At 41.4% G+C, this 27006-nt stretch overlaps 1 protein-coding gene across 3 annotated transcripts in view; it reads right to left on the bottom strand.

Moving 5' to 3' along the window:
* Window positions 1-27006, bottom strand: part of PEX14 (peroxisomal biogenesis factor 14) — a 133616-nt gene that overhangs the window by 54973 nt on the left and 51637 nt on the right. For all 3 annotated transcript variants that reach the window (XM_012791416.3, XM_075993908.1, XM_075993913.1), the window contains exon 3: window positions 25060-25144. In XM_012791416.3, the coding sequence (XP_012646870.2) occupies window positions 25060-25144 (85 nt within the window). The remainder of the gene's footprint in view (window positions 1-25059; window positions 25145-27006) is intronic.

The raw sequence follows: 27006 nt of genomic DNA, 5'->3' as shown, positions 1-27006 counted from the left end.
ACCAACAGACCAGAGTGAAATCACCAGCAGGGAACAAATCAATGTCATATGCCTCCTGTTATGACACTGAGAAAGACAAAATATCACTTGCCTCTATCCTACGAAAATATCAAGGTCATAAAGACAAAGACTGAGGTACTGTTCCCAGTTAAAGGAAGCTAAAGAGACATGTCATATGCAATTCATAGTCATGCACTGGATGGTAGACTAGAAAAAATGTTGTCTTTTGCTATAAAGGACATTATTAGGACATATGACTTTAGAAAACAGAATTTTATAAAGTATTTTCCTGATTTTGATACATATACACATGTGGGGGTGAAAAGAAAACAAAACAAGAGAGAACAGGAAAGAGAGAGAGAATATATGATGAAATACATGTTAACATTTCAGAAATCTGGGTGAAAAGTGTATAAGAATTCTTTGAACTATTCTTCTAAGTTATTCTAAAACTGTATTAAGTATTGAGAGATCACATTTCAAAATAAAAAAGCTTTTATAAGAGTAAAAAGAAATTTTCATTTCCAGTCAAACAAAATCAGAGAATTCCTCACTAGCAGACCTCCATTAAATGAGGTAAATACTAAGGGAAATCTACAGATAGAAGGCAAATAATCCTAGATGGAAGCGCAGAAATGCAGGAAGGTATGAGAGCAAAGGACACAGCAAATACAAATGAATGTCGACTGTATGAGATGATGTCTTTTAGAGTTTAAAATCTACATAGTACTAAACTGCACAAATTTCACAGTAACACAAAAGGGTCCAAGAAGAGAGTAAATGGAATGAATTAAGGTGTTCTAAGGTGCTGGCACTGAAGTGATAAAGTTCCTCATTTATATAAGATTATACAGTAAGTCAAAGCTGTGTGTTATTCTCTCTAGGGCAATGGTTCTCAAATATTTTGGTCTCTATACTCCTTTGCACTCTTAGAAAGTACTAAAGATTCTAGGCCAGGCACCATGGCTCAGGCCTGTAATCCTAGCACTCTGGGCGGCAGAGGCAGGACGATCTCTTGAGCTCAGGAATTCGAGAGGAGTCTGATTAAGAGCAAGACCTCATCTCTACTAAAATAAAAAGCAGTGGTGAACTAACACCTCTTGTATTGTCGCCTATTTTTCTAAGTGAAGTATCCCAAGAATGGAAAAACAAGCACCACATATACTCACCATCAAATTAGTACTAACTGATCAATACGTATGTGCACATATGGAAGTAACAGTCTTCAGGTGGTTCAAGCAGGTGGGAGGGGACAGGAGAGGATGGGTAAATTCATACCTAATGGGTGCCGTGCGCACTGTCTGGGGGATGCGCATGCTTGTAGCTCTGACTCAGGCAGTGCAAAGGCAATATACGTAACATAAAAGTTTGTAACCCCATAATATTCTGAAATAAAAAAAATATTAGCCAGGCATCATGGCGTGCCTATAGCCCCAGCTACTCAGAATTCTTAGGCATGAGGATCGCTTGACCCCACGAGCAACGATGACAATGATGTCACTGCAGTCTACCCAGGGTGATGGAGGGAGGGAGGGAAAGAGGGTAGGAAGGGAGGAGGGGAGGGGAGGGGAGGGAGGAAGGAATCCAAAGAACTTTTGTTAGTGAGGATTATATATTGATACTCATCATATTAGAAATAAAAACTGAGAAATTTAAAAATATTAATTCATTTAAAAATAACAATAAATATTAGATGTTAATGTGAATACCACTTTAATAAAAAAATAACTAGTTTCCAAACAAAAAATAACTAGTGAGAAAAGTGGCATATTTAACTTTTCTGCATTTTACTCATTCTCTTTTTCTGAGTTAATAGAAGACAAATGGATTCTCATATCTGCTTCTGTATTCAGTCTGCTATGATATATTGCTTTGGCTAAAGCAAATGAAGAAAATATAGCCTAGCATAAATATGTAGTCAGAAAAAAGAGGAATATTTTCATAGCTCTTTCAGATAATTGTGGATATTCTTTTGTGACACTATACCCAAACCTGACAAGTGGTAGTTTCTTAAGGATTAGCAGCAATGTGAAATCTGAAACTCTATCAATAAATTTTCACACCCTATTACATTAAAATCCATTGGTCTATCTTGCACTTTGAATGGATATTTTACTCATGTAATTTTATAAAATCATGCATTGATCACTTAGAAAATATCAACTTCACTAAGGTATGCAGATCTTCCAAATGTTGACATATTTCTCATACAATATTTAAAAAGCACACTCATTAATATAACCACTGATCTCATCTGAAGTCTTTAAGTATCAGGTAGCTGCCTAGCTCTCAGGGGTGGATACAGGCTTTCCAAAATTCAAATTTCATCTGAAAGCTCAAATTTCACTATTGACAACAAATAATGCCAGTTGTTTTCCTTGAAGTGACAAGCTCACTTTGTTCATTTTTGAGAAAATGTCTGTCAAATACCGAAGTCTGATTTACTACAGTTTCTCAGTCTTTCGTTCAAGTAAAGATGGTATCCCAAGAAAATAGCAGTTAGCTCAGCTCACAATGCAAACAACTGTACACACGCTGTTCCTGAAGACAAGCATCCACTTCGGTATGCAGACGTGCTTTATGTATATTTCCTATTTTGTCACACAGAATATTTTTTTAATGTGTACTCAAGTGGCTAGATTTAATAATAGCAAGTACACAGCAGTGAAGAGCAGAGTGAGGGGCCAACCAGTTTACCTACCACTGTTTTTGCACCGCCACTGCAAATGTCAACACAGTGAAAAAGGCAAATAACGTCTTACTGCTGGTTATGAAAATTGTTTTGATCTTGCAGACCCCCAAAAGGGTTCAGAAGAGCCCCAAGACTCCACAGACCACACTTAGAGAACTGCTCATCCAATATAAAGACAAAAAGAACTGCAATGAAATCTTAAACTTTACTCCATAAGATAAATGCTGATAATAATATTAGTTTGTAATTTTAAAGCTATTTTATTTATATGGCTGGACACAATAAATGATAAACATATCACACTTAAGAATTAAGTTTTTCGCTGTAAGGGAAAAGAAACACAAATGTAAACTAAGAGATGTAAGAAAAATCATGTAATGTTTTCAATTTGAATTGTGTATATATATGTATACACACATAACATGTGAATACATATAAACAAGACGTGTGTGTGTGTGTGTGTGTGTTTCTGTGCACTAAACAAGATGAAGACGCAAGGACAGCCCCGAGGCAGTGCCTGTACCTGGTGTCCAGGTCCTGGCTTCTAAGTGTCATTCTCACTAAAAGAAACCTCCGGAAAATGTCTGGTTCTAGGCTTGGGCGCAGACAATACAAGGTGCACCTGAGACATTTTGTGCTAGAAAGCAAGGGACCCAAGAGCCAACCTGAACAGGCACCTGTTGACCAAACTTAGAACAATGTGAGCATTAAGAAGAAATATGATAATAATGGATTGTAACACTCTGAACTAAAGACGATATGATACTGAAATTAAAGTGAGAGAGAGAAACATAGAAGAGAGGAGATGAGAAAACTGTTTACAGAAGAATACTAGATAATAAATGTATGAGAAATACAGAAATAGAAATATAGAAATAATATATGTATGAGAAATGATACAATTAGAAAATCCCAAAGAAATAGTCTATTCAAGCAAGGATCTCCAATGGATGCTAAAATCACTGAATGAAAGGTTGTTGAGTAAGGAGAGAACAGGATCTCAAAGAAGCACTCTCAGATCACTAGTTAATTATAAAGGGGCAACGTACCTTTACAACAGAGAGATCTAGTAGTCACCTCATTAACCAAATGATCAAATTAGCATCACCAACAGTGGAAGAATCTGACATTTCTTGCCTTCTAATATGATGCAATAAGTACACAACATTACTTACTAAGTATTCTCGCCAAAAATGTTTAATCTTAATCTTATCAAGCAGCAGCAATGGAACAAATCCAGAATGTGTGACAGTCAATAAAACAAATGATCTGAGCTATTCAAAAAAAATTCAATGACAAGTAGAACAAGAAAAGGCCAAGAGGACAGTTCTAGATAAAGAGACAGAGCAGTAAAGTGTACAGCATGAGCCCTGACTGTCCCTTGGATACAGACTACAAAAGAAATTTAGGGGCAGTTGAAAAAATTTTAATATGGGATATATCAGATGATTTTAAGGAATTAGTTGTTAATTTTCTTCAGTGTGGTTATGTGAGAGAATGGCCTTATTTGAGGAGATATATGCTGAAGCAATTAAGGTTGAAGTGTCATGATATTTAAAATTTATTTTTAAGTGGTCAGAAAACAGTGAGAGAGAGACACAGAGAGAGAGAGAGGAAGAGAAGAGAAGAGAAGAGAAGAGAAGAGAAGAGAAGAGAAGAGAAGAGAAGAGAAGAGAAGAGAAGAGAAGAGAAGAGAAGAGAAGAGAAGAGAAGAGAAGAGAAGAGAAAGCAAATGTGGCAAAATGATAACTAAGAAATCAAATTAAAGGTATCTCTTCATTTTTTCTAGAAATTTGAAACTGTGTAATATAAAAAGAAGAAGAAAAAATCAGGTTGTGAATAGTATATAAGCAGACAAGTGGGACTTGATCCTATAAGCAATAAAAACTACCCAAAATTCTGTGCAGGGAAGAGATGAGCTGAAAGCAGAGTTGCAATCTCATCATCTGGTGGCAACGCAGGGAGCGGACCAGAGAAGGTGAGACTGAAAATGAAGAGCCCATCCTGTAGCACCTGCCTGCAGTCACAGAATGACCCACGTCCCATCCATTACCATAATCTGTCTCGGGGGCAGGGTAATAGCAGCCTGATGACACAGAAGCTGCTGTTAGTTACTTGTCCTCAGAGACAGGAAAGGTCCCCGGCTCTGTAAAATAAATAATCATTTTTGATGTCCCACAGTGTTCATATTTTATTTAGTCTTTCAGCCAAAAATTTGTCCTTTTCTACTCAGATTTTACTCTGTGAAAAGGGTCACCACCCTCTGTGGTGGTGGCCTTGTTTCACACAGGGGTCTCGTCTCTGATCGTCTATTTGCCAAGTGACTTTGGGAGTAATTTCCATTGTCTTTCAGCTTTTCTGTTTGAAAAAAACAAATAATGTTGACTTTCTCCTCTAATATAAGGTGGTTTTGAGCATGTCAGACAGTTTGGGACAAAGAAAAAATTTTGGCCAAAATAAGTGAAAAACAGAGTCCCTGGGAGAGCAAGGATTTTGAAAAGTCTAGGGACCTTCCTAGCTGTCTCTTTTATATGCCTGTGCTCTGCATCTCTAAACGAAGGCTTTGACCAGGAGGCAGTGGTCAATTATACCCATTTTACCTCCTTGGGCACTCATATTTAATTAATACTATTCTGGAAGGTCTAGTCAAAATAATAATAAACTCATATGACACTGGAAAGGGAAAATATTATTTTCATGTGATATGCTACTGAAAATGTAAGAAAATGAACAAAACAATTAAATTAGTACTATTAAAAAGAATACAATATGATAATTTAAAAAACACAGAAAGCAATAGCTTTCCTAAATATTAGCAAAGATCAATTAGAAAAAGTAATGGAAATAAAGATCCCAAACAAGAACAAGTAAAAATACAAGTACTAATATTTAGATTTAAAGGAAACATGTAGGAACTATGTAAGAAGTTCATAAAATCATCACTGAGGAGCATATTTTAATTGAAGGGTGAGCCACATGCACGGACGGAAAGACTGCATGCTGCAAAGATGTCAATTCTTTCAAAGTAATTTCTATGTTGAATGTAATTATAATCAAAATTTCAAAGAGATTCTATTTTTTGATTGGCAGTGGGGGGGGGAGGGGTAGGATCAGGCAGGAGAAGAGGAGACGTGATAAGTGATTCTAAAATGCCTTTACATGCACACAGGACCAGGAAAGCCAGGACTAGTCTAAGAAGAACAACAAGGAAAGAGTACAACTTAGACTAGCAAATAAAATGTGTAACACATCTATAATAATAAAAACACTGCAGTATTAGCATAACGACAGACAGGTATATCGATGGATGAGAACAGAAGGTCCCTGATCACATATCAGTATATTCAAGAATTTAGCAGATGAAAAAGGTGACATATCAAATGAGTGGGGAAAGAAATAAATTGTTCAATAAATGGTGCTGGAACAATCAGGATGGTCACCAGGAAAAGATAAAAGTTATATTCCCCATTGCTCAACTAACAACAAAACAAATTCCATAAAAGAAAACTAAAACCATAAAAGAAAAAAGGTAGGTGAATATGTCTATGCCTTTTCAGTGGGGGAAGGGTTTTCCATGCTTAACCAAAAGAATACTTGACAATACGGGTTAACAACTTGTCCTCAAGAACACTGGCCCCCATTTTCTTTAACCCAGGATTAGCAACTCTAGGGCTTTTATCTTAAAAAGGTAATCACAAAACTAATACCCATTTCACAACAATATTTAAAGAAGAGTTGGTGCAATGGTGAAAGATAAAAATAATCTAGATGTGCAGTGAGGGGATTGGTAAAAATAAATCTCAGCAGGCCATTATTAAAGGTGATGACAGAGATCTGTACTCATGGACAAAATTATGTCCAAGACCTAGCATCAAGTGTGGGGGTGGGGGGAAGGTGGGAAAAGAGGCAAAACTCTGGGTGATTTACCAAATGACTTTGAGGTTAAGACCCACTAGTTCCAAGAGAAGCCAAAAGGCAAAGAGCTTGAGATTTGTGCCCTCCCTCATACCCAAGTCACAGATTCTTCTAGGTGCCTTAGTCTTTCAGTCTATAAAATGGGTATAAAAAACACCAGTGCCATCCTCGTACTCTCTGCTGTCCTCAGGGTGCTCTGAAGATTAATTAGCTGGTATTTGTGAAGAGTGTTGCTGTACTGAGTTATTACAGAAAATTTTCCATCCGGCTCATCAGCGCTTTAAAGTTCTTAAGCAAAACTAAAGAAGTTTTGATGAAATGCCCCAAAGACAAGCGAGCCTGGTAATAACAAAGCCGTAGAAGATACACCCTGGCAACCTTCTCCCCTAAACCCCCACATCAGCGCAGCGCTCAGGCAGTAAGGCCGAGCTGGAGTTTCATCAGCTCTCCCACGGGATGAGGTCAGCATGCAGCGACTGCCTCTGGCCCTCCAAGGGGACGATTATCACACTGTCACCAGCATCCCCAGGGCTCCTTATTAGTGTAATAGAAACCCTTCACGCTCTCAGAGACCGACAGAGACTGAGTCTAAAAAGAGCACGTGTGTGCTGACACCCCCACCCCAAGTCCCTAATGAGGGGTTCAGGGACAGATGTGCATGGCTCCCCTCTGCCCATCCTATGGAATTCTGATCGCAGCTGCCACGCTCTGGGGATATGTAGGAGATACTGCATTAGCAATGTCACAACCTGCAGCCAGGAGGACAAAGGTTATGCCACTCAAGGGGCAACCGGGACACTGCCAATCCTTGTCATTCCAAATGCTGCATCAAGGCAGGGAAGAAACCCTGCCAAGAGCAGTGACCGAGGGCAGAGGACACCCGCACAGAGCAGGTTTCCGCAGCGGCCCTCCAAGCAGCCCCTCTCGCCCAGGGCTCTGTGGAATGTCTGCCCTGGTTCGCAGTGCCAGCCCAGTGAGATGGAATGCTCTGTCGTGTACAGCTGGGCCACCGACGCTCTTCAGAATTATTCCACTTTCTTTCTCCCTAATTCCCGCGTCTTTCTCCGTATGTCTCATCCTGTCTCTCAAATCTATTCCTGCATGTCCCAGGGGGCCAGAATGAAGCAAGTTCTGCCGTTATGATGCAACGCCCAGCCACAGGTGAGGCCCGGACTCTTCTGAAAACCTAATGAACGGGCACCGGCAGCTCGTGTGCTTCTTGACAGCACACAGGTGCTGATAAATATCGACCCCAGGGTATTCCTGGTAAACACAGGCACAGGCCCTCACCCTCAGGGCGCACGCACACGCACACGCACACACGCTCACACCTTGCCGGCTCTGCTCGCACCTCAAAAACAAATTATTTAACCATTCTCTTCCCCAAGGATTAGAGCTCTAATTTCAAACACAGAGCTCCCTGACTTGTCTCTCACACATGCAGAACGTTCTGATAGGTTAGTTAAATGCTGCCGTTTAATTACTGTAATGAGAGGTGCTTTTTTTGGGTTTCCTCAAACATTAATTTTTCCCTCCCTTATTTTACACTGAAAATCATTTTTAGTATGTTTCTCTCTGTAATTTCCCCCATCTTTCCCTCCGATATGTATGCAGGGAAGGAGGAAGGCTCTTCAGGTCAATGCCTGGAAGAGTTACTACAGGTAAATGGATAACAATTCTAAATGTCCAAATTATTCATCAATTTTTTTAAATTTAAAATGTTTAATGCTTAAATTTTAATTTTTAAAAAAAGCAAATGGAAGAGGTGAAAGTTCATTGAAGTAAACTACTACAGCAGGTACCCCCAACAGAATGGTCAGTAAGAGAGACAGCAGGGCTGGTGTAAGGTGGTGTTGGGGCAGGGTCAGTCCAGGGGTGATTTTGAGGAGGGGAGGGGTGCATGCCAGAGGTCCCAGCATATGCTGTACTGCAGCCCCAAATCCAGAAGGAGGCAGTTTTCCATGGGAAGGCTGCACAAAATCAGACTTAGAAGCCCAAGAAAGAACTTGCTTTTAGACTGTACTTTTAAAAAGTGTACAACCTATAACCTTTGCAAAGCTGCAAATCATAATTCACCACCAAAACAAGTCCACCTTCTGCCCCAGTCGGAGAGCTGGACTGAGCTGCGTGGGCCTGTGACGGCTGCAGTCATGGAGGGGGAGACCTCGCCACAGCTGCAGCGCCAGGAGAGCGCCAAGAGCAAGCTGGGCCAGCAGAGGAGGAGGAGCTTGGAGAAGTGAAAATGTCCTTCTCTGTCCCTCTTCAAGGGGACCTGGAATTAGTGTCATGAAGTTCCCTGACTGCGCCATGCTCTGGGATCTCCCAGGAAGTCAGTTAATGTAATGATCACCTTTTTCATCCTCATTCCCTTTGGAGCTTCTGAACTTTGGGCCTTCTGCCTCAGCTCCACACATTTTTACACTTCTGACTCCACCGATTTGTAAGAGTAAAGGTACCATGAAGACCATCTGCTACCAGAAAACCAGGCACATGCAAGGTCAGGTAACCAACCCTCACATCACATGGTATGCAAGCAGGACCGAAAAACTGCTGAGCCCAGGTCAGGAAACCAACTGACTGTCACAAGAAGATCAGTGGAAGCACATACAGACATGACCGAGAAGGACAAATCTGGGGAAGAACAATTAAGGAGTGGATGACTGGAGGGGAGGGGAGCTTTCTGGAAGCCGAGTTCTCAGTGGAAGGTGGGAATAGCAGCCCACTACAAGCATGGTCCGATTCAGTCAGACCTTCTCTTCTTGGCAGGAGAGGCGGGCTTCACCAGGAGGCAGAGTGACAAAACTTATCACTGAGAAACCATTTACAGATAAAATAACACTTGCTTCACAAATGCCATCTTCTCTTTCTTCAGAAAGCCTCAAATTTCAGTGAAACCACTTAACAATGTCAGTGTGAAGAGAGCAAGCCTAACAGTCTCCCTGCAGAAGCAACCTTGAAAGCCAGAAGCCAGTGACACTGCCTGGCTGTGGCACATTCACCTCTGCAGAGCCACTAACCGAGTCACAGGGTCCCCAGTCCTTCCCTCCTGGGCCTTCTCCTGCCCTCACACTGTCTCTGACTCCTGGTCCAGAGCCCCTTCCACTCATTTATGTTATCCTCCATGCCAGCTCCCTAAGCCAAAAATCTGGACATACGTCTAGACTTTTCCCTCTTCTTCACTCCTTGCACCCATTCAGCCACCGATTCAGGAAGATTCTACTTCTTTACTAATCCACCCTCTCCATCCCCACAATAACTACCCTAGTTCATCTATTATTCCCCCTCCTAAATGCTTACAGAGAGAAATTCTAAAGCACTAATATGATATGATCCTATTCCACATAAAACTCTTTGATGGCTTCCCCACTGTCCACATAATAATAAAATCCACACCTGAGTTAACACACGTAAGGTCTGCAATGATCTGGCCCCTGCCTACCTCTTCAGCTCACCAACCTGTTTCCTGAATCTCTTGCTGCAGAGACTATGTTTCATCACATCCTCTGCATGAACTGAAGTCACCACCCTCAAATCTTAAAGACAACTAATCCTCTTGGAGGGCTCCAATAAGGGTGACCTCCTCCATGAAGGTGCCTTTTTAAACTCTTCCCTGCTAGTTCTCCTTACTCACCACAAAACTGATCGCACTTCCTCCTCTGGGCCTCCACACATATACCTATTATAGCACCTGTAATATTTTATCAGCCATACTACATCTGTTTACATAGCATGGAACCCTACTAAACTACAAATATTAAATCTTATTTTGTGTATTTTTAGTGCTTAGCACAAATGTTAAGACATGGAGGAAATGGACATTTAATAATAAATAATTAGTGAATGAATGAATAGATGACTTTTACACTGAATCATACTGCCTCTATGTGTTAATCTGGGAACTAGCAATTTATACACAGATACAGATATATAGATAATAGACATATGAAAAAAGAGAACAAATTCAGAGCAAATGATTCTAAAAAGCAGATAATTTTAAACCGTTTATGTTTCGTTTAAGTATGATTGTGTTTTTATTAGACTAACACTAAAATCAGTTTGCATCCCTGATAGCACACTGCTTAGAAGGGAAGCAGAGCTGCAGAGAATTAAAGAAAACTGGTTTAACATAAAACTTCTGTGATGAATCATTCACAAGTGAATAGCTGAGAACTAACTACACCTGTATATTCTTGGTTCACCATGAAATCCTTTTAAACAAATACCTACCATTTCCCCAAAACAAACAGTAATTACGGCAAGGCCTTGTTAGTTTCAGGCAGTATATGTGATATACATTCACTGCCCGGGAACCACCTCTACATAATCTCCACGCTGAATCTGTGCTGCTGGGATAAAGCTTGCTAATGCACCAGCCTCCGGTGCTCTATGTAATGACACCCGAGCTAATGGAGATGAGCTCTGCTTCGTGAAGGTTCGACTCCTAAGAATGGATCTTAAAGGTGAGGCACAGCAGCTCAGGAGAAAGTCGATTTAATTTGTTTAACATCATAAAAAGGGACATTTCCACATGGACAGCAAGGACATGAATATCATGTGTGTATGGCAGAATTATAAACGCATTTTTGGCGAAATTCAATAAAGCTGATTCTACTGCATAAGGTCAGCAATTTACTATAAAAAATGATATGATTGCAATTTTTAATATAACCCATGTATTTGCTGCAAGATGCTCTAGAAGATTGTGTAATGTAACCATTCGACCTCTCCACCCTCTCCACGGGAGCAGAGATCACCCTATTTACCCTTTATTGTCCTGATAAAAGCATCCAGACAGAACAACAAAGTCAACAGCATTTACTTAACAGAGCCACACTCTTCAAGTCCAGGACTTCCTCTGCTCACACATAAGAAAGCAGCTCTGGGTTAGAGCCCTCATGGAAATCAGCAAGAAAACCTCCAGAATTAAATACAACTAAAATTAAATTCATCTTCTATTTGTGATAATAAGTGTATATGAAAAGGCATGGATGAAATAACCTCCATGGTCATTCTAGATTTTATTTCTAATAATGTGATTCTTCAAGGAGAGAGCATTAGCCCACGTGAGCAGACTATACATTGAAATCTACAACTCAGTGATGATAGAGACCCGCTCCTCAAATTGGGTGGGCTTCTGTAAGTCTCTGTGCCCATGTATGAACTTTTTGAGGAAATAATTTAGGATACCATGAAAATTAAATAAGCAAATGTATCTGAGTATGCTTTTAAGCTGTAAAGCAAAATGCATATGCCAGTGATTATTATACAGGTCTATATCATCATCTCAGGCTTACTTATGAATTACAACAACTGTATTGCTAGTAGCATCTATCGTCTCACCACCAAGTTCTCTGAGGGTGTGGACCATTTCTATCCCCAATGCACTCAGCACAGCACTTGGCAGACAGCAGACTAGGAATGCTTGGTGAATAGAGCTGCACTTGGTTACAGATCACATGAAAAATTCTAGACTGGGGGATGTGAAACTCCAACAGAACTTTTATTCTCAATGGTATCTCCAGATGGGAGCTGTAAAATGTCACTCTCATTTTCACTCACTTCTACATTCCCACCTGCCTTCCTGGGTCAAATCAAGCTCCTTCCTGCCCTGAAGTCTGGGAGCTCTCTGTCCCCTCTGGCCAGGCGCTCTCATTCTTCACAGAACTACTTCTCATTCTTCTGGTTTCAGTAACCTTCCTAATGCAAACTCTCCCCATCTCCCCATTACTCTCTATCAAAGCACCTTGCTTATCTGGAAGTATTTTGCTTGTTTGTTCACAGTTCTAGGGGCAGCAGTTTCCACCTTAGACCTCTGTCTGTTCTATTTACTATTACATCTTCAGTCCTGGGGCCAGCACAGTGCCTTGTGAAATATATGTACTCAATGAATACTTGTCGAATGGATGGTGATGGCTGCATGAATGAACAGCAAAAATCTTTCCAAATCAGGTACTAAGATCTTCCAAAGAACAGTGCTATTTTCTGTTACTCCTATCATTTCTTCCTGTTATTTCTGTTAAAGGTTGAATACCCCTAATCCAAAAATCTGAACTCCAAAATATGAAATTTGTTGAGCACGGACATGACACTCAAACAAAATGCTCACTGGAGCATTTCAGATACTTCTGGTCCCAAGCATTTCGGATAAGGGATACTCAACCTTTATTTCTATTTTAGTACCTAGTCTTCTCTTTTCAGGACTCCATAAAGGATAGCCTTTGATTGGGAAAAAAAGTAAATATCAGAAATAGGCTCAAAAAACGGACATCATGGAGCTCCATGTTTATTCTCTTTCAATTATATTCTGTGCAAATTATCTCTGTTTGTAAGTTAAACTGATTTTTCTAACTGCCTCTCCTTCAAACTCAACCTGTGTTCATTTGGCCAAGACCCTAAATTTTGCAATTAGAAAAATTTAATTCACAATTCTGCTTTTGACTCACAAAGCTGGGGAGAGTGTGGCTTTGTTCTTCTTTAGCTTCATAGGTTTACCGATATCAGTAGTGAAATATTTTTCTCATCAGTTAAGAGTACAGATATAGCTTGAAGCCAAAAACAGAGGGGAAAAGAATCCCATTTCTATGCACTTTCAGTTTCATTGAAAAGATGACATTTATGTGGTTGTGATATTTAATTTATCACAGAGGGTCATGAGTTTTTCCCCTGAAATACCATGATATGGTAAACTTCAACTTTATGAATGAAAGCCTTTGCAATCACTTAACAAACTGAAAATCTACACAAAATTTAAGACCACCATATTACTAAAGACAATCTACTCAACAATCTAATTACAGAAAGATTACTTTAAAGGGCTTTAAAACTAAAAAGAATAATTAACAGTAACAGACTAGAGCATTCCCAAGTCCTCTGTCTGATGAGAGGGAAGAGCTCTGAGAAGATCAGCTTTTACCAGAATGTTTCAGAAACCAAACACAGGTTCGGTCTGTTTAAAGTTGGAAGGGAAAAATTACTAGAGTTGTTCAATTTGCAGCACAATTAAAATATAAGCCTGTGTGCTAGATAGCTCTCAAATCTGAGGACCCTTAGTGAGTTACCTTTACTTACCTCAAAAGTAGAAAAAAGATAGAGCTGTTGATTAACCAACCTAGCAAGTCTATAATGAAAACTAAATTTAAAATAAAAGCACACTGTCTTATACAAAGATAGGAATACTTCGTATTCTTAAAAATGTGATACTCTAATAAGCACGTGGGCATACACACACACATACTCCAGCAGAAAAACGTATTTTTATAAGACATAGGCTCAACAATGGATTGGTAAATTAATGAATACTATCCAAAGTTATTTTTAAATCTTTCTAATTACAGTCCAATCAACATAAAATGTTTTCAGTAGAGATCGCCTTATGTTACACCTTATGTTAAGTTTCAAAAATCCCTGCCTCTAACATTTTCCAACGGTTCCAATAAACCCGAGTATCATGTAGTTCCTTTCCTGAAAACTCCCTGTCTACCCTTAGCAGATTAATCTCATTAAAAGAACTCTTATCCCTAAGTGAGGCCAGATAAGAGTGACAAGTTTTCTTAAAATCATCTCAGAAAGCCAGAGGTAATACAGAGGCATCAATATTTATCTCTTGGACAAACTGGAGATGTATCTATCACTATAGTTTTTGTAAACAAAGGCCCTGCTCTTCTCAAAAAACAAAAATAATTGACTAAAAAAGTACCCTTCCCTCATATATGCAGCAGTCTCCCCTTATCTATGGTTTCAATTACCCAAAAATATTACATACAATAAGATATTTTGAAAGAGAGAGCTGAGAGAGCAAGTACATTCGCATAACTTTTATTAAGGTATATTGTTATAATTGTTCTATTTTATTATTAGTTATTGCTGTTACTCTCTTACTGTACCTAATTTATAACTAAACTTCATCATAGGTATGTTTGTAAGGGAAAAAAACATAGTATATGTAGGGTTCAGTACAATCCAAGGTTCCAGGGATCCACTGGGGGTCTGGGAATGACTCCCCCGAAGATAAGGGGGGAAGAGACAATATACACAATTTGCTCTATGTTGAATGAAATGCCTCCCTCATTTCATGAGCTGTATATCTATATGGCTTGAAAATCCCAAGTTAGGTTTTCTGTAAGAAAGAGGCTTGTGATATAAATGTGCTTGTACTCTGGGGGCAAATCTGGTATTTCTGTGAATCTTTTATCTTCTATGGATTCTTCTGATAGCACTCAGCATCCACTCCCACCTCTTATCTAGTGTGCCTTCCTCTATTATAGAGGCTAGAATGCTAAAAGCTACATTTCTCGGACTCCTTGGCAGCTACAGTTCTGGATGGGTATTAGGTACCACCAATCAGGTGCACTCACAGGTGATTTGGAAAGTGGAGGTGAGGCAAAGAACCTGTCCTTGTTGCTTCTGATTGTTGCAAATATCACAGATAGGCAAGTAAGATATTGCAAACACTGAGGTTTCCTATCACAGTGTCCAGTCTCCAGCTTCATGGGGGTCAAGAGGCAATTTAGACAGAGGCAGAAGCCAAGTTCACATTCCAATGTCCTGCCCTTGTTTTTATGGGTGTCAGAAGACATGTACAGTGGTGGCAGAGCAACTTCCTGGTCCCTGGATCACAGCTACAAGCGTGTGCTCTTGAACTCAACAGCCCCAGTGGGAGACTCTTGATTCCTCATTGCCTGATCAGAACAGCAGTAGCATCTCCCCTGGCAAATTAGTTCTTCAATGTTCTGGAAGTCATTCCTGGAAGCCTGGCCTTGGGTCCACTCTTCTAGCCCTCTCAGTAAGTGTGTTAAGCTCTTAACTGCCTGTATTAAACCCCTATCCCTCTCTGCTCAAAATTCCTAGAGGCTCCTGATGCATGAATTTTTATAACAACAAGTTTTTTTTTAACCCAACATTACAGCAAACGTACTGTAGCTCATTAAAAATACAAATTCTAAGAGGACATATACTGTTGATCATTGTTGTTGACAATTAAGCCCTTATTTTAGTGCCAGGCCCTCTGCTAAGCACTTTTCATGTTATTTTCATTTAATTCTTATGAATTGTTTGCAGTAAATATTATCATTAACCCCATTTTACAGATAAACAAACCAAAGCACCTTGAGGTTAAGTACTGGATGTAGGACCACACAGCTAGGAAGTGGTTCAGCTGGGATTCAAACCCAGTCTATGCACTGTTGCCAAGCTAAAGTATTCCAAACGTGACCTCTTATTTAGCTGCTCCTGAGAACCCTTCAAAGCCATGTGGTTTAGTACAGGAAAATTTGACACCTGCATCTTCCTGTTCTCCAAGCTCAAAATGCTAGCACCCTTACAGATAACTGGGGAGAATGTAAAATGGTACGACCACTTTTAAAAACAGTTTGGAAGTTCTTTAAGAAATTAAACAGGCCGGGCGTGGTGGCTCACGCCTGTAATCCTAGCACTCTGGGAGGCTGAGGCGGGCGGATTACTCGAGGTCAGGAGTTCAAAACCAGCCCCAGCAAGACCCCGTCTCTACTAAAAATAGAAAGAAATTAATTGACCAACTAAAAATATATATATATACAAAAAATTAGCTGTGCATGGTGGCACATGCCTGTAGTCCCAGCTACTCGAGAGGCTGAGGCAGTAGGATCGCTTGAGCCCAGGAGATTGAGGTTGCTGTGAGCTAGGTTGATGCCACGGCACTCACTCTAGCCTGGGCAACAAAGTGAGACTCTGTCTCAAAAAAAAAAAAAAAAGAAAGAAAGAAATTAAACACACACCTACCATATGATCCAGCCACTCCATACTTAGGTATCCACTGAAGAAAAAAGGAATTATATGTCCCTACAAAAATATATACAAATATTCATAGCAGGTTATTTATTTATATTTTAGAGACAGGGTCTTGCTGTGTCACCCAGGCTGGAATGCAGTGGTGATCACAGCTCTCTGCAACCCTGAATGCCCAGGTTCAAGCAATCCTCCCAACTCAGCCCTTACAAAGTGCTATAACAGTTGTGAGCCACCATACCTAGCCAATAGTTTTATTTTTAATATCCCCAAACTGGAAACAACCACCAGTAGGTGAAAGGATAAAGAAACTGTAGTAGAGCTCTAGGGTGGAAAACTACTCAGCAATAAAAAGGAACAAACACTATATAGCAACATGAATCCTAAAATTAATTATGCTGGGTAAAAAAGCCAGACCAAAAATAATAGTGCATATTGTATGATTCCATTTGGATACATTTCTAGAAAATGCAAAATGACCCATAGTGACAGAGAGCAGGCCAGTGCCTGCCTGGGAATCTGGCTATGTAGGGGGTGCGGGGGGAGGAGCACAGGAAGAATGGATTATCATGGAGCATATGTCAAAACTTCACAAAACTGAACACTTTAAATACTGTAGTTTACTGTAGTCAATTATACCCTAATAATGCTGAAAAAAACCAACCCTGAGAATCACCTTTGGTCCATCCCCCACCTCACACACTCGATCCTGAGCAGGCTTCCTTTCTTCTACAGAATCCATGGTTCTGTCCTTTCTTTCCACAAAGCATGTGCTATATAGCTCAAAGAACCCTGGTCAGAACACATAGGTTCTGGTTCTACTTCTGCCATTTATCAGTTCGACTTAACCTCTCTGAGCCTCAGTTTCCACAGCTATAAAATGGGAGGAAAGAGCTGCTCTGAGAGTCATTAAATCATGTATTCATTCATTTAACAAATATTAACCTGCCTGTAGTGATTACAGTGAAGAAATTATAGTGAGAAAATTAATATATGTGAGAGTGTTTTGTAAACTGCAAAATTCTCTACATAAACATGCTGTCATTTCTGTTTCTATGTCTATTGCTGCCAGCTCAGCCCTGATCCTCCACACCTGAAAATGGACTTGGTGGGACCTTCTCTGTAGCTGGTTTTGTTATGCCAGGCCAAGTCAGTTTGAACGCAGAGCCCAGAGTAAACTTCCTCAGAGTTTTGCAGTGTTCCTACTGGTTCAAGTTTCAACCGCCATTTATAATATTGGTCCTAACCTTCCCTTCTCCCTCGAAGCATACCTCACCAACCTCAATTCCCTTCTTCCTTCTTCCCACGGGCCAATCCAGCTGCACATATGTCTCTGCATGATACCCCCCACCCACCAACGATACCCTCCCCACTCTTTTCTATCTATGCCCACTGCCCCCCCCGCCCCCCACCAACAATACCCTCCCCCCTCTTCTCTATCTATGCCCACTGCCTCTCTCAATGCCCAGGTCAAAACCGAGCTCTGCTGACCTCAGCAACTTTGGAAAAAAGTGTTCTGACTGGATACTATAAGGCTGAAGACAAAAAGAACTGCATATAAACACTGTACTCTAGTTACTAAAGGCATATAGGATAGCAATTCTGAAATTCCATGAATGCAAATAAATAAATTGTAGACCAAAAAAACCTGAGCTTCTTTTGAAAATTTTCCTGGTGTCTTCTTATTCCAGCCATCCATTCATTTAATCTATCCTTGATTAGACTCTGACCAAGGGCTGGCTAGGCTGGGCACTGAAGATGCTGGGAAGAATGAGGCATGATCACTGCCTCAAGGAGCTCACAGTCTAGTGAGCTTTACATTCCAGCCTCTCCCTAGTCCAGTTTTGCTGACTTCTAATTGAGATATTGCTGTTTCATGGATGTACATGGATACCATGAGAAGCTCTCAGCAACCACTCCTGCCTCCTTATAATAAGCCTCTTGTACTGTAAAAGACAGGTACTTCATTGTTCTTTCATGAAGTGCCTAATGTAATGATACTCTGCACACAACAGGCACTAAACAAAGGCTGACCACCCAACGAATGGCTTAGGACCCCATAACACATCCAATAACAACAAAAAAAACCCAGGATACATACTTTATTTGACAGATCCTAACCTTCAAGTTTCTGAAGTTTCCATTTACTTTAATGTCTACCTTGAATCAAAAAATTAAACTTATGAACCTATATCCCTTCGAAAAATAAGGGGGTTAAAAGATTCTTTTAGAAAGAAGCATTTTTCATGTAACCAATGACCAGAATGCCTGTCCCCTCAGAATCCAAATCTGTGCTGTTAATAGCAATCTGTTGCACTTTGTTCTCTTATTAATTTCTTTCTACCTATAGACATATCTTTATTGGAAAAGTTTTATCTCTTTTTCTATGATACATAACCCCATGAAATTTTAAGCAAGAAAAATACCCACTAGGCTGCTCACCATGCACAGTAAAAATGCTCTTACTTTAGCACTGTGCCAAACTAACACATGGTCAACAATATACATGGCAAGAATATTCAGTGAGGCAATGTTTGAAACAGCAAAAGACAGGAATCAACTGAAATCTCCACAAATTTGGGACTGGTTCAAAAAAAGTATGACACATGCATAAAATGGAATACTATGCAGCCACTAAAAAGAATGAAGCAAATCTACACACATCAGTGTGGAATGACGGCCAAGACACAATGCCAAGTGTAAAGTATAAAACATGATGCCACTGTATTTAAAAAGTGTCAATGTTTTGGTGGGGGGAGTAATAGATACCAACACGCTTTTATATGGAGAGATTATGTCTGGAATGATAAATAAGAAATCGTTACTAACAGCATCCTCTGGAAAAGAGAATGGGATGGGGAACAGGAACGAGATGGGTGGAAGACTTATTTTTCATTGTATATCTTCTCTACTGTTTGAATTTTTAAAACCATGTATATATATCTTACCTTTTCAAAAAGGGAAAACATAGAATTTTTTTTAGTAATATATGTCAGTGTCACTTTTGTCACTTTGTTTTTCTTTGTAGTATTGTTGCAGGGACACAAGCTTAAGAAAAGAATCATTCTTCATTATCAGGGAAAACATCAAAGTAACTGGGTAAATCCAAAAGAGCGCCCCTGCCCCCATGGTAGGGCGAAGTGCAAGAAACTACTTGGCTCAGCCTTCTGGGAGGAGCAAGGGCTATCAGCTGCCCCTCTGAATAGGGCAGCCGTGGTGCCTTTCTCTCCACGGCATTCAGCTGGTCTAGCTGCTGTAGGTCTCATCCTGGATGCTGAGAAAAATCTGTGAAGTTCAAGACAAGTTTGGATAACAAGGGGAGCAGGAAAATTGATGGGGGGGAACCAGTCAATGTGATGAATAGGCTGGTCCAGAACAGCAGGTGACGAATATGCAGATGCAAGACTGGCAGGGAAGGAAGACGGTCCGTTCACAACAGATGGATGGAGATGCTCAATCATCCTCAGGAACAAGCACGCGCTGCCACGTGGCCCTGTCTGCTCCTCACGCACCTGCAGGGCACAGCTCCCGCCCCCAGAGGCTCTCTGCACTGGACCCAGACCGAGGCAGGGCTGGGGTAGTCTGGGCAGGAGGAGTGGGAGGAAGATGCCACATTGCTGCAGGGACTGACTGCTAATGGACCCTTCTCACTTTGCCCTCTTCCTCCAAGTTCCAAAACCACACCCACTCTGTCTCTCTTGGAAGCTCTCACTCCTGAGCAAGGCTCTTACTGCAACGGTGACCTATTTGCCCAGGACTGAAAGCCTGTCCACAACATGGGAATTTCAGTGTTGAACCTAGGGCAGGCCTGGGCAAACTGGAACCATGGTCACCCTACTTATTGCCCACTGTCATCTCTTTCTCTCCACAGTCAGTGACAGAACGTGGATCAACCCATTTGGTTCAAGCTCACGACTGAGCAGAACTCAGCGTGGAGGGTATTTGTTTCCTCTAATGGAGTAAGACTAACAGAGAGGTAAGAAACAATAAGACAATCACTCAATTCCTGTCTTCTCCCAGAATGGGGACATCTTTTACAAGTGTCCATGATATACCCAGTTTCAACTACTCCAGCAAATACAGGAATGAATTTAAACCTTGATGCTATAATCCATGTCTCGTTAACAAAGAATCAGAAGGGCCAGACAGCCCCTCACAGAGCCAATTCTACTCCTTCCAGCTCAGCCGCAGGAGTTTCTGAGGATGAGGAAACGGCCGCGGGCAATCGAGGGGTGGTAGCTGGCAAGATCTCCGTCCCCTCCCCCCAAGCTATCTGCTGGACCCAAGCTCTGGGAAGAAAAGCTTTGTAAAAAGACTTCTGGCTGCACTAAGACACATTAAAGAATTAATTATAAAGTAAAGCTGAAGGAGAAAATTAATTTTAGAAACACAAGAGGTTACAATTTTTTTTTCCTGGAGATGGGGGAGGAAACACAGTTATTTTCGTTTTCATCCTGGGGGCACAAGCTGGGAGCTGTCCAGTCGATAACCTGGCCATCAGAACAAGGTTTGTAATTAAAAGGTCAGTGACCTGGAAAGCTAGGGCCCCACTCCCAGAGCTTCTCAGTAATGACGGAGCTATTAAATTAAGACTGTTATGAAATCAATGCTAAAAAAGCTTTCATGGTAACGAGATTCCATTCAAGGACATGCAAACTACCTCATGAAATGGACGTAAATGATAAAAAAAGAAAAGTAATAAAAGAGAGTTAAATTGAAATCTGTGTAAGAATTTACTCCCCCTTAAAATACTCCAGTGAGAGAAGCCCTTCACCTCTAGCCCACTACCAAGGTTGGGACCATTAGGTTTCTTCCTCAAGTTCATTTCCAGCAAGGAGGCAGTTTTGCTACTGGGGCTTTTGCTTCCAGGAACAGAAGGGAAGATAAGATCTAGTTTCACCTATTAGAATGATAAAGTAAAGTATGGTGGTTATTTGTTTAGTTTTCCTACCCAAACTAGAATTATTTATTGGAGGAGGGAGGAAAAAGCCTTTTACTTAAAAACTTAAAAAGGGCACAATAAGTACAAATGTCAGCCACTACCACCCAGGCCCCGTATTCGGTATTATACAGAAAAACACACAATGTTCATTCATCTTTTTTCCAGAAGCTTGCTTTGCAACAGATACATTAAAGTTAACTTTATTCCCCCTTCCTCCCTTCACCCCCTACAAGCAGGCATCCCTTTTACCCACCTCAGGCTCATCCTGCCAAACATGTTTGCAAGTAGACTGCCTACCTACGTTTTGTGGTTGGGTAGGGTATCAAATCAACATAAGCCTATTGATGACAATTTCCAAGCCTCTAACTTTCCAGACTGATTCTATTGCTGTTTTTAAGTTACTCTAACCTCCTGATTACAGCCTGCATAAAGCCCCAGATAGGTGCCTGCCTGGCAAGAACCGAGTCTACATATAGACCAGTTCTGCAAGGGCTTAAACCCCACGCAGTCCCCTTATCTTCATGTGCGGCTGACTCTGCAGTGGACATGTCATCTGCACGGTCAAGTGGCTGGAAGGAAAAGGAAAACATTTACTCTAATACTCTGAAGGTGAACAGCTGTTTTTCTCTTTCATCCAAAAAATTCCTGATAAAAGGAAGAAATGCTGTAAATTACACAAAATAGCAGTACAAACTTCAAAGAAAATGATAAATGATTCTAATAACTTCATGTTTCTCATTAATGACTCCATATGCAGACTTTAAAGCATCCAAAAGAGATCTCAGAACAAAAACCCAAAAACCCAAACAGGAAAGACCTTTGCAAACCAACGTTCTTCCCTCCCTACCCTGTTCACTCCCCACTAGCCACCCCCACCATGAGAGCACCACCGACCTAACCTGTCAGTATCTGAGGCAGGACGGAGGCAGCCCCTGCTCCGGGCTGTGGTTTCAGGATGAAACAAACTCAGCTGATACGCCTAAAGTAACCCTCATTTTCCACTGAACTGACATGCACTACAGGGACCTCAATTTCTATATTAAATATTAAATAATATTAAAAGAAAAACAAAATTGGATTTGCCTTTTCAGGAAAGAGATGTTTATTAAAAAAAAAGAAAGTCAAGATTATAATTCAAATCAGTGCTCCACTGCAATTCCCTGAAGTGACATTTGCTAGGAAAAGCCAAGACTACAGTAGCTGAGCACCCTCCCAAAGCCAGCGCTCCAAACCCACCACTGCAACGATCCTGCAGGGAGACCGAGTGCGGTGCCAGAACCGTGGTCCCTCCCGCCCCAACGGCCAGCGAGCCAACTCTCCTTCCACGACTACTGTTAGGGCACAGCAGACGCTCCGCTCTCATCCCCACCAGAGACGGTGCCAAGCTATGCTGATTGTGGCAGCCTGACCCAGGAACAACCGGAAATTTAAAAAGTGAAGTTTAAATCCATGAAGGGGCTTTTCTTCCCTAGACACCGATCAAACCTTGGGATTCTCTGCCCAGAAAAGGTCCTGCCAGAACTCACCCTACTGGGATTCAACTCGGAAATGGATAATTACTGACTGAAGCAGCATTTTAGAGGATAATGGAGACGGGCGATTAACCTCAGTGATTCCGGGTTTAAGTACACGAGTAAACCGGTTGGGTTCTCTTTAGAGGAAGAAGGGCAGGATAGCCTCTCAAGGTGCCAGATGCCTAAAATTCTAAAAACTCTCACCCAAATTAGGGGCAAGAAGGAATTATGTCCACTCTGTCAACAAATACTCATCTCCTCCAGGTCCCTGCTCACATGCTGCCCTCTCAGAGACACTCTGACACACCAACTCTCGTGCTCCTCACCCGAGTTCCCTGCTTGACTTCTCCCTGTGGCACCTGCCATTTGACACACTACCTATTTCATTTTTCCATTTGTTAATTGTCTGCCTTCCCCCCATTAGAATTTAAGCTCTGAGAGGGCAGGGATTTTGTCTGTTCTGTTCTCTGCTAAATCCCTTGGGGGGGGGGCAGGGCGTGGCACAGGGTGCACACTCTGTGGATGAATTAATTAATTGGATGAATTCATTAATTGGGTTTTTCCTAAAAGAACAACAAATAATAGTAATAATTGCACAAAACAGTTTCCACTCTACTGTAATTATTAGCCAAGTAACTCAAAAGAAGTATTATTTGGTCCAGAGTTTCTCTCTCTCTCTTTTTTTCGCTCCCTCTCCCAGTCAGGGATTTATTAAAATTAAACAGATTAGATGGAGCTCCTGATACTAAAACTGCTCAGCAAAGCCTGCGGTGGGGAAGTGCCGAGCAAACACCAGAGACATTTGTCTCTAAATTGCTCTAAATACCTTCTGCAAATGAAATTCTAACCCAGCTGCGTTTGAGAGAAAATGAGGACTAACTGGTCATTGTCGGTGGAAGAGAAGATCAGGCAGTTATAATATTGCACAATATACTGGAGCTAAGGATCTCTCAGCAACCATAGATTTTGTCTCAGGTTACCCCGGGTAATCAGCTCGGCTTTTAGGCTCAGCTTTCCACAGCTTCAATGCTTTGATGAGAGAGCTGAAATCCCTAAGCTTTTATGATTAATTACTCCCCATAGGTACACATATTTCAAGGAAAAACTCTTTTATGGCATGATGCTTGCGGAGTGGAGAGTCCAGCCAACACACTCCAAATTTTAATAATCTCCTAATGATGGGGGGGGGGGCGGCACAAAGCGGCCAGCCAGCAAGCGTGCGGCGCTCCTCACCAACTCTGTCACAGGGACCCAGCCTCGGGCTGCCGCTGAGCAGCTGCCTGTGATGAGATGTTTGGTCTTATTCTGCCCAAACCCTATGAGTGAGGCCCAGGGACATGACTGAGTGAAGGGACCAACAGGTTCCTGCTCCATCACTTTGGCGGGTGTCATGGAGCAGACCTAGGAAATCCCACAAAACCATTCCACCTTCTATTCCAGCCAAAAATGACTGAAAGCTCAAAACACAGAATTTTGAGGCCAACATTCCAGCTCCTAAAGGAAAAACAGTCTTGTTTGGGGGAAAAAACTCACTTTTCCCCCTTACGGTATATAATGACTGTCAACTTCCTAGATTTCTGGGAAATTGAATATACAAAGAATGAAAAGTCAGGTTTCTTTTTTAGTTGTTTTCATTTTACAAAAAAGAAAAATATGCTAAATTCTAACAGAACCAGAATAGATTCTGTCTGCTTCAGACAATACTGAATCTGTCAGGATCCATTTTATCCCTGTTTACAGAAATACCATGAAACCAGTAATTTACCACCTCAATCCGTAAATCAAATGGCCCCAAGCTTGACCTTAACCTGACCTTGTTTAGTCATCTCGTTTCCCTCGTCCTTCATTGCTTTCTTCCTCTTTCTTTACTGAAGCAGCTGACCTCCTAACCTAAAGCTAGTCATTCTGTAGCCAGGGTCACTGACAGAACATACGGAATAGCAGAAGTCCTCCACAGTCGCATCCAATGGGCCAATTCTACCACTGAATGCTGCCTTTGCCAAGTCCTTGGCCTTCTATCCAATGCTTAGTTATCCAAACCATATGTAATCGCTCGCTCCACTGTAAGGGAAGAAAGTTGCATTCCCCACTGGGGAGCTCACCTCAGCCCCACTCCCCACCCCTACAAGAGTGGACAGCTCTGGGAGATCTCCATGACTCAGCACCTGCCTTCCGCACTGCCCCATCCCCTGTCCCTCTCCAGGCCACTCTGCATGGCCTTGGGGAACCTGTACCTTTCTTCTTAAGGAATGCTCTCCTGGTCGCAAGGGGGCTCTGGCGGACCCGGGAATTCTGTAGAAACTTCACTGCTGTAGCAATCTGGTAGGGAAGATAAAACAGAGAAGAAAAGTAAATTTTAATAGTCTGAATTTCAAGATTAAAAATCCTATGAGTTTTCCCCAAGTCTACATAAACGAGCATACCATTGTGGTCAAACTTATAACCAGTTATTTCTTAAATTTAAAATCTACCTAAATAAAAGACTATGTCATTTCCCTGTCTTCACTCACTTCCCTTATCTGAGCCTATGAAATCCAATCATCTTGGCCTCGCTTTTCAGACCTGCAATGGTCCTACCCATTCTCCCCGATTCTTTAGACCCCTTAGGAGGAATGGCCATACTCGCCCACGTCACCACCCTTGTGCCATGCATGCTCCCTTTCTGGAAGGCCTCCCTTTCCCACCTCTACCTGTCTAAACATTACCCCCACACGCATACACAACCAGTACAGCCCTTTTACAATGTGTTCTGACTCCTTGAAGCCTTCCCTCAATAAGCAAACCATCTCTGATCTCCCTATTCTCTTAAATTCCTCAATGCTTATAGTATGTACCATATAACTGAAGACATAATTACACTGCCTTCTAATGTTCAGGCTGCCTACTCAACTACACTACAAGCAGCCGTAAGGAAGAGATTGTGCTGCCCATATGAAGTTTGGCAAAGTGCTGAGTGTATGCATCTGGGCTGGAAGGGATTACATAAGAGACAACACACCTGCCTGTGCACACTGGCCCCTCTTACGCATTGGAGCTGAATTCTGAGAGCCTTCAAAGGGCAAAGTTTGTGGTTTCACGGCTAAAAGCTGACAGACTGTCTACCTACCTCTAGTAATGAATATTATTTAATGAAATCTTCCTATCTACAAATAAGCCTGGTAGGGGATGGAAAGAAAACTGTTGAAGGTATTACCCTTCATGCCACTCAGCACTCGAAGCATGTGCTCACACACTGCTCTCCATCCCAGACACCAGGCCTATGGGTGGACGACAGCAACCTGGCCCAGGTAGGACAGGGGCCGTTTTAAATGACTGTTATTATTCACCTCATCAAAACCAAAAGAATCATATAGTCTCATGTTACAGACAAAGTCAACAGGCCCTGTTGTTCACTGATAAGTTGTTGAAAGAAAAATTTCTAAGGGGCGAAATGTAAAGAAGTTTTCTAAGATCCTTCAAACTAAGGGTAGCAGTTGTGCAGAGATTCAAAGAGAAAGTACTGTGACTACAAATGAAATACAAGTTATAGATCATCTCCTTCCCCATATTTCACATGAATTTAATCTTGAGACCAGACTGACTTCTCAGGAACAAAAGATATGAGGATAAATCGAAAGAAAGAAAAAATGCCAAGGAAACTTCCTTATTTATTTTCCTTATAACCCTTCTGTGGGAAGCTTCCCCTAGACAGTCCCCCTAATGGATGAATTCAGTGTCCGGACTTTTTGGATCTGGGCCTGTCACTAGTAAGATACACTAGCACCCCCTGAGAGTCAAGCCCCACTCCCTGCAAGTTACAATCTGTCCTCCAACACTGCAAACAGTACTAGCCACCATCACGAACTGCAGTGATAACAACCAGTTCTGGACTAAAGAAACATCAACGCTTGAGATCCTAGAGCCCCCAAGCCGCATATTCATCCCATAGCGCCTCAAGCAGATCTCTTCAGGTTACACCAAAACCAAGAAAAACCTACCAAACATCTGCAACACTGATGCATTCTAATGAAGAAAGAAGAGAGGAGAAAGAGGAAGGAAAGAAAAAAGGAAAAGAGAATGAAGGCAACAGGACAAGATGAGATATAACAGAAGGGGGTGAGTAAAGGGGAGAAGGGGGAAAGGGGAAAAACAAAGAAGAGAGGCCCTTGCTCAGGAAAGAGAATGGACAGGTATGTAGCCGC

The sequence above is a fragment of the Microcebus murinus genome, chromosome 2 (genome assembly GCF_040939455.1).
Source record: "Microcebus murinus isolate Inina chromosome 2, M.murinus_Inina_mat1.0, whole genome shotgun sequence".
NCBI classification, from domain to species: Eukaryota; Metazoa; Chordata; class Mammalia; order Primates; family Cheirogaleidae; genus Microcebus; species Microcebus murinus.
Note: the sequence above shows the minus strand (reverse complement) of the source record. Positions and strands in the feature narration are given on the sequence as shown.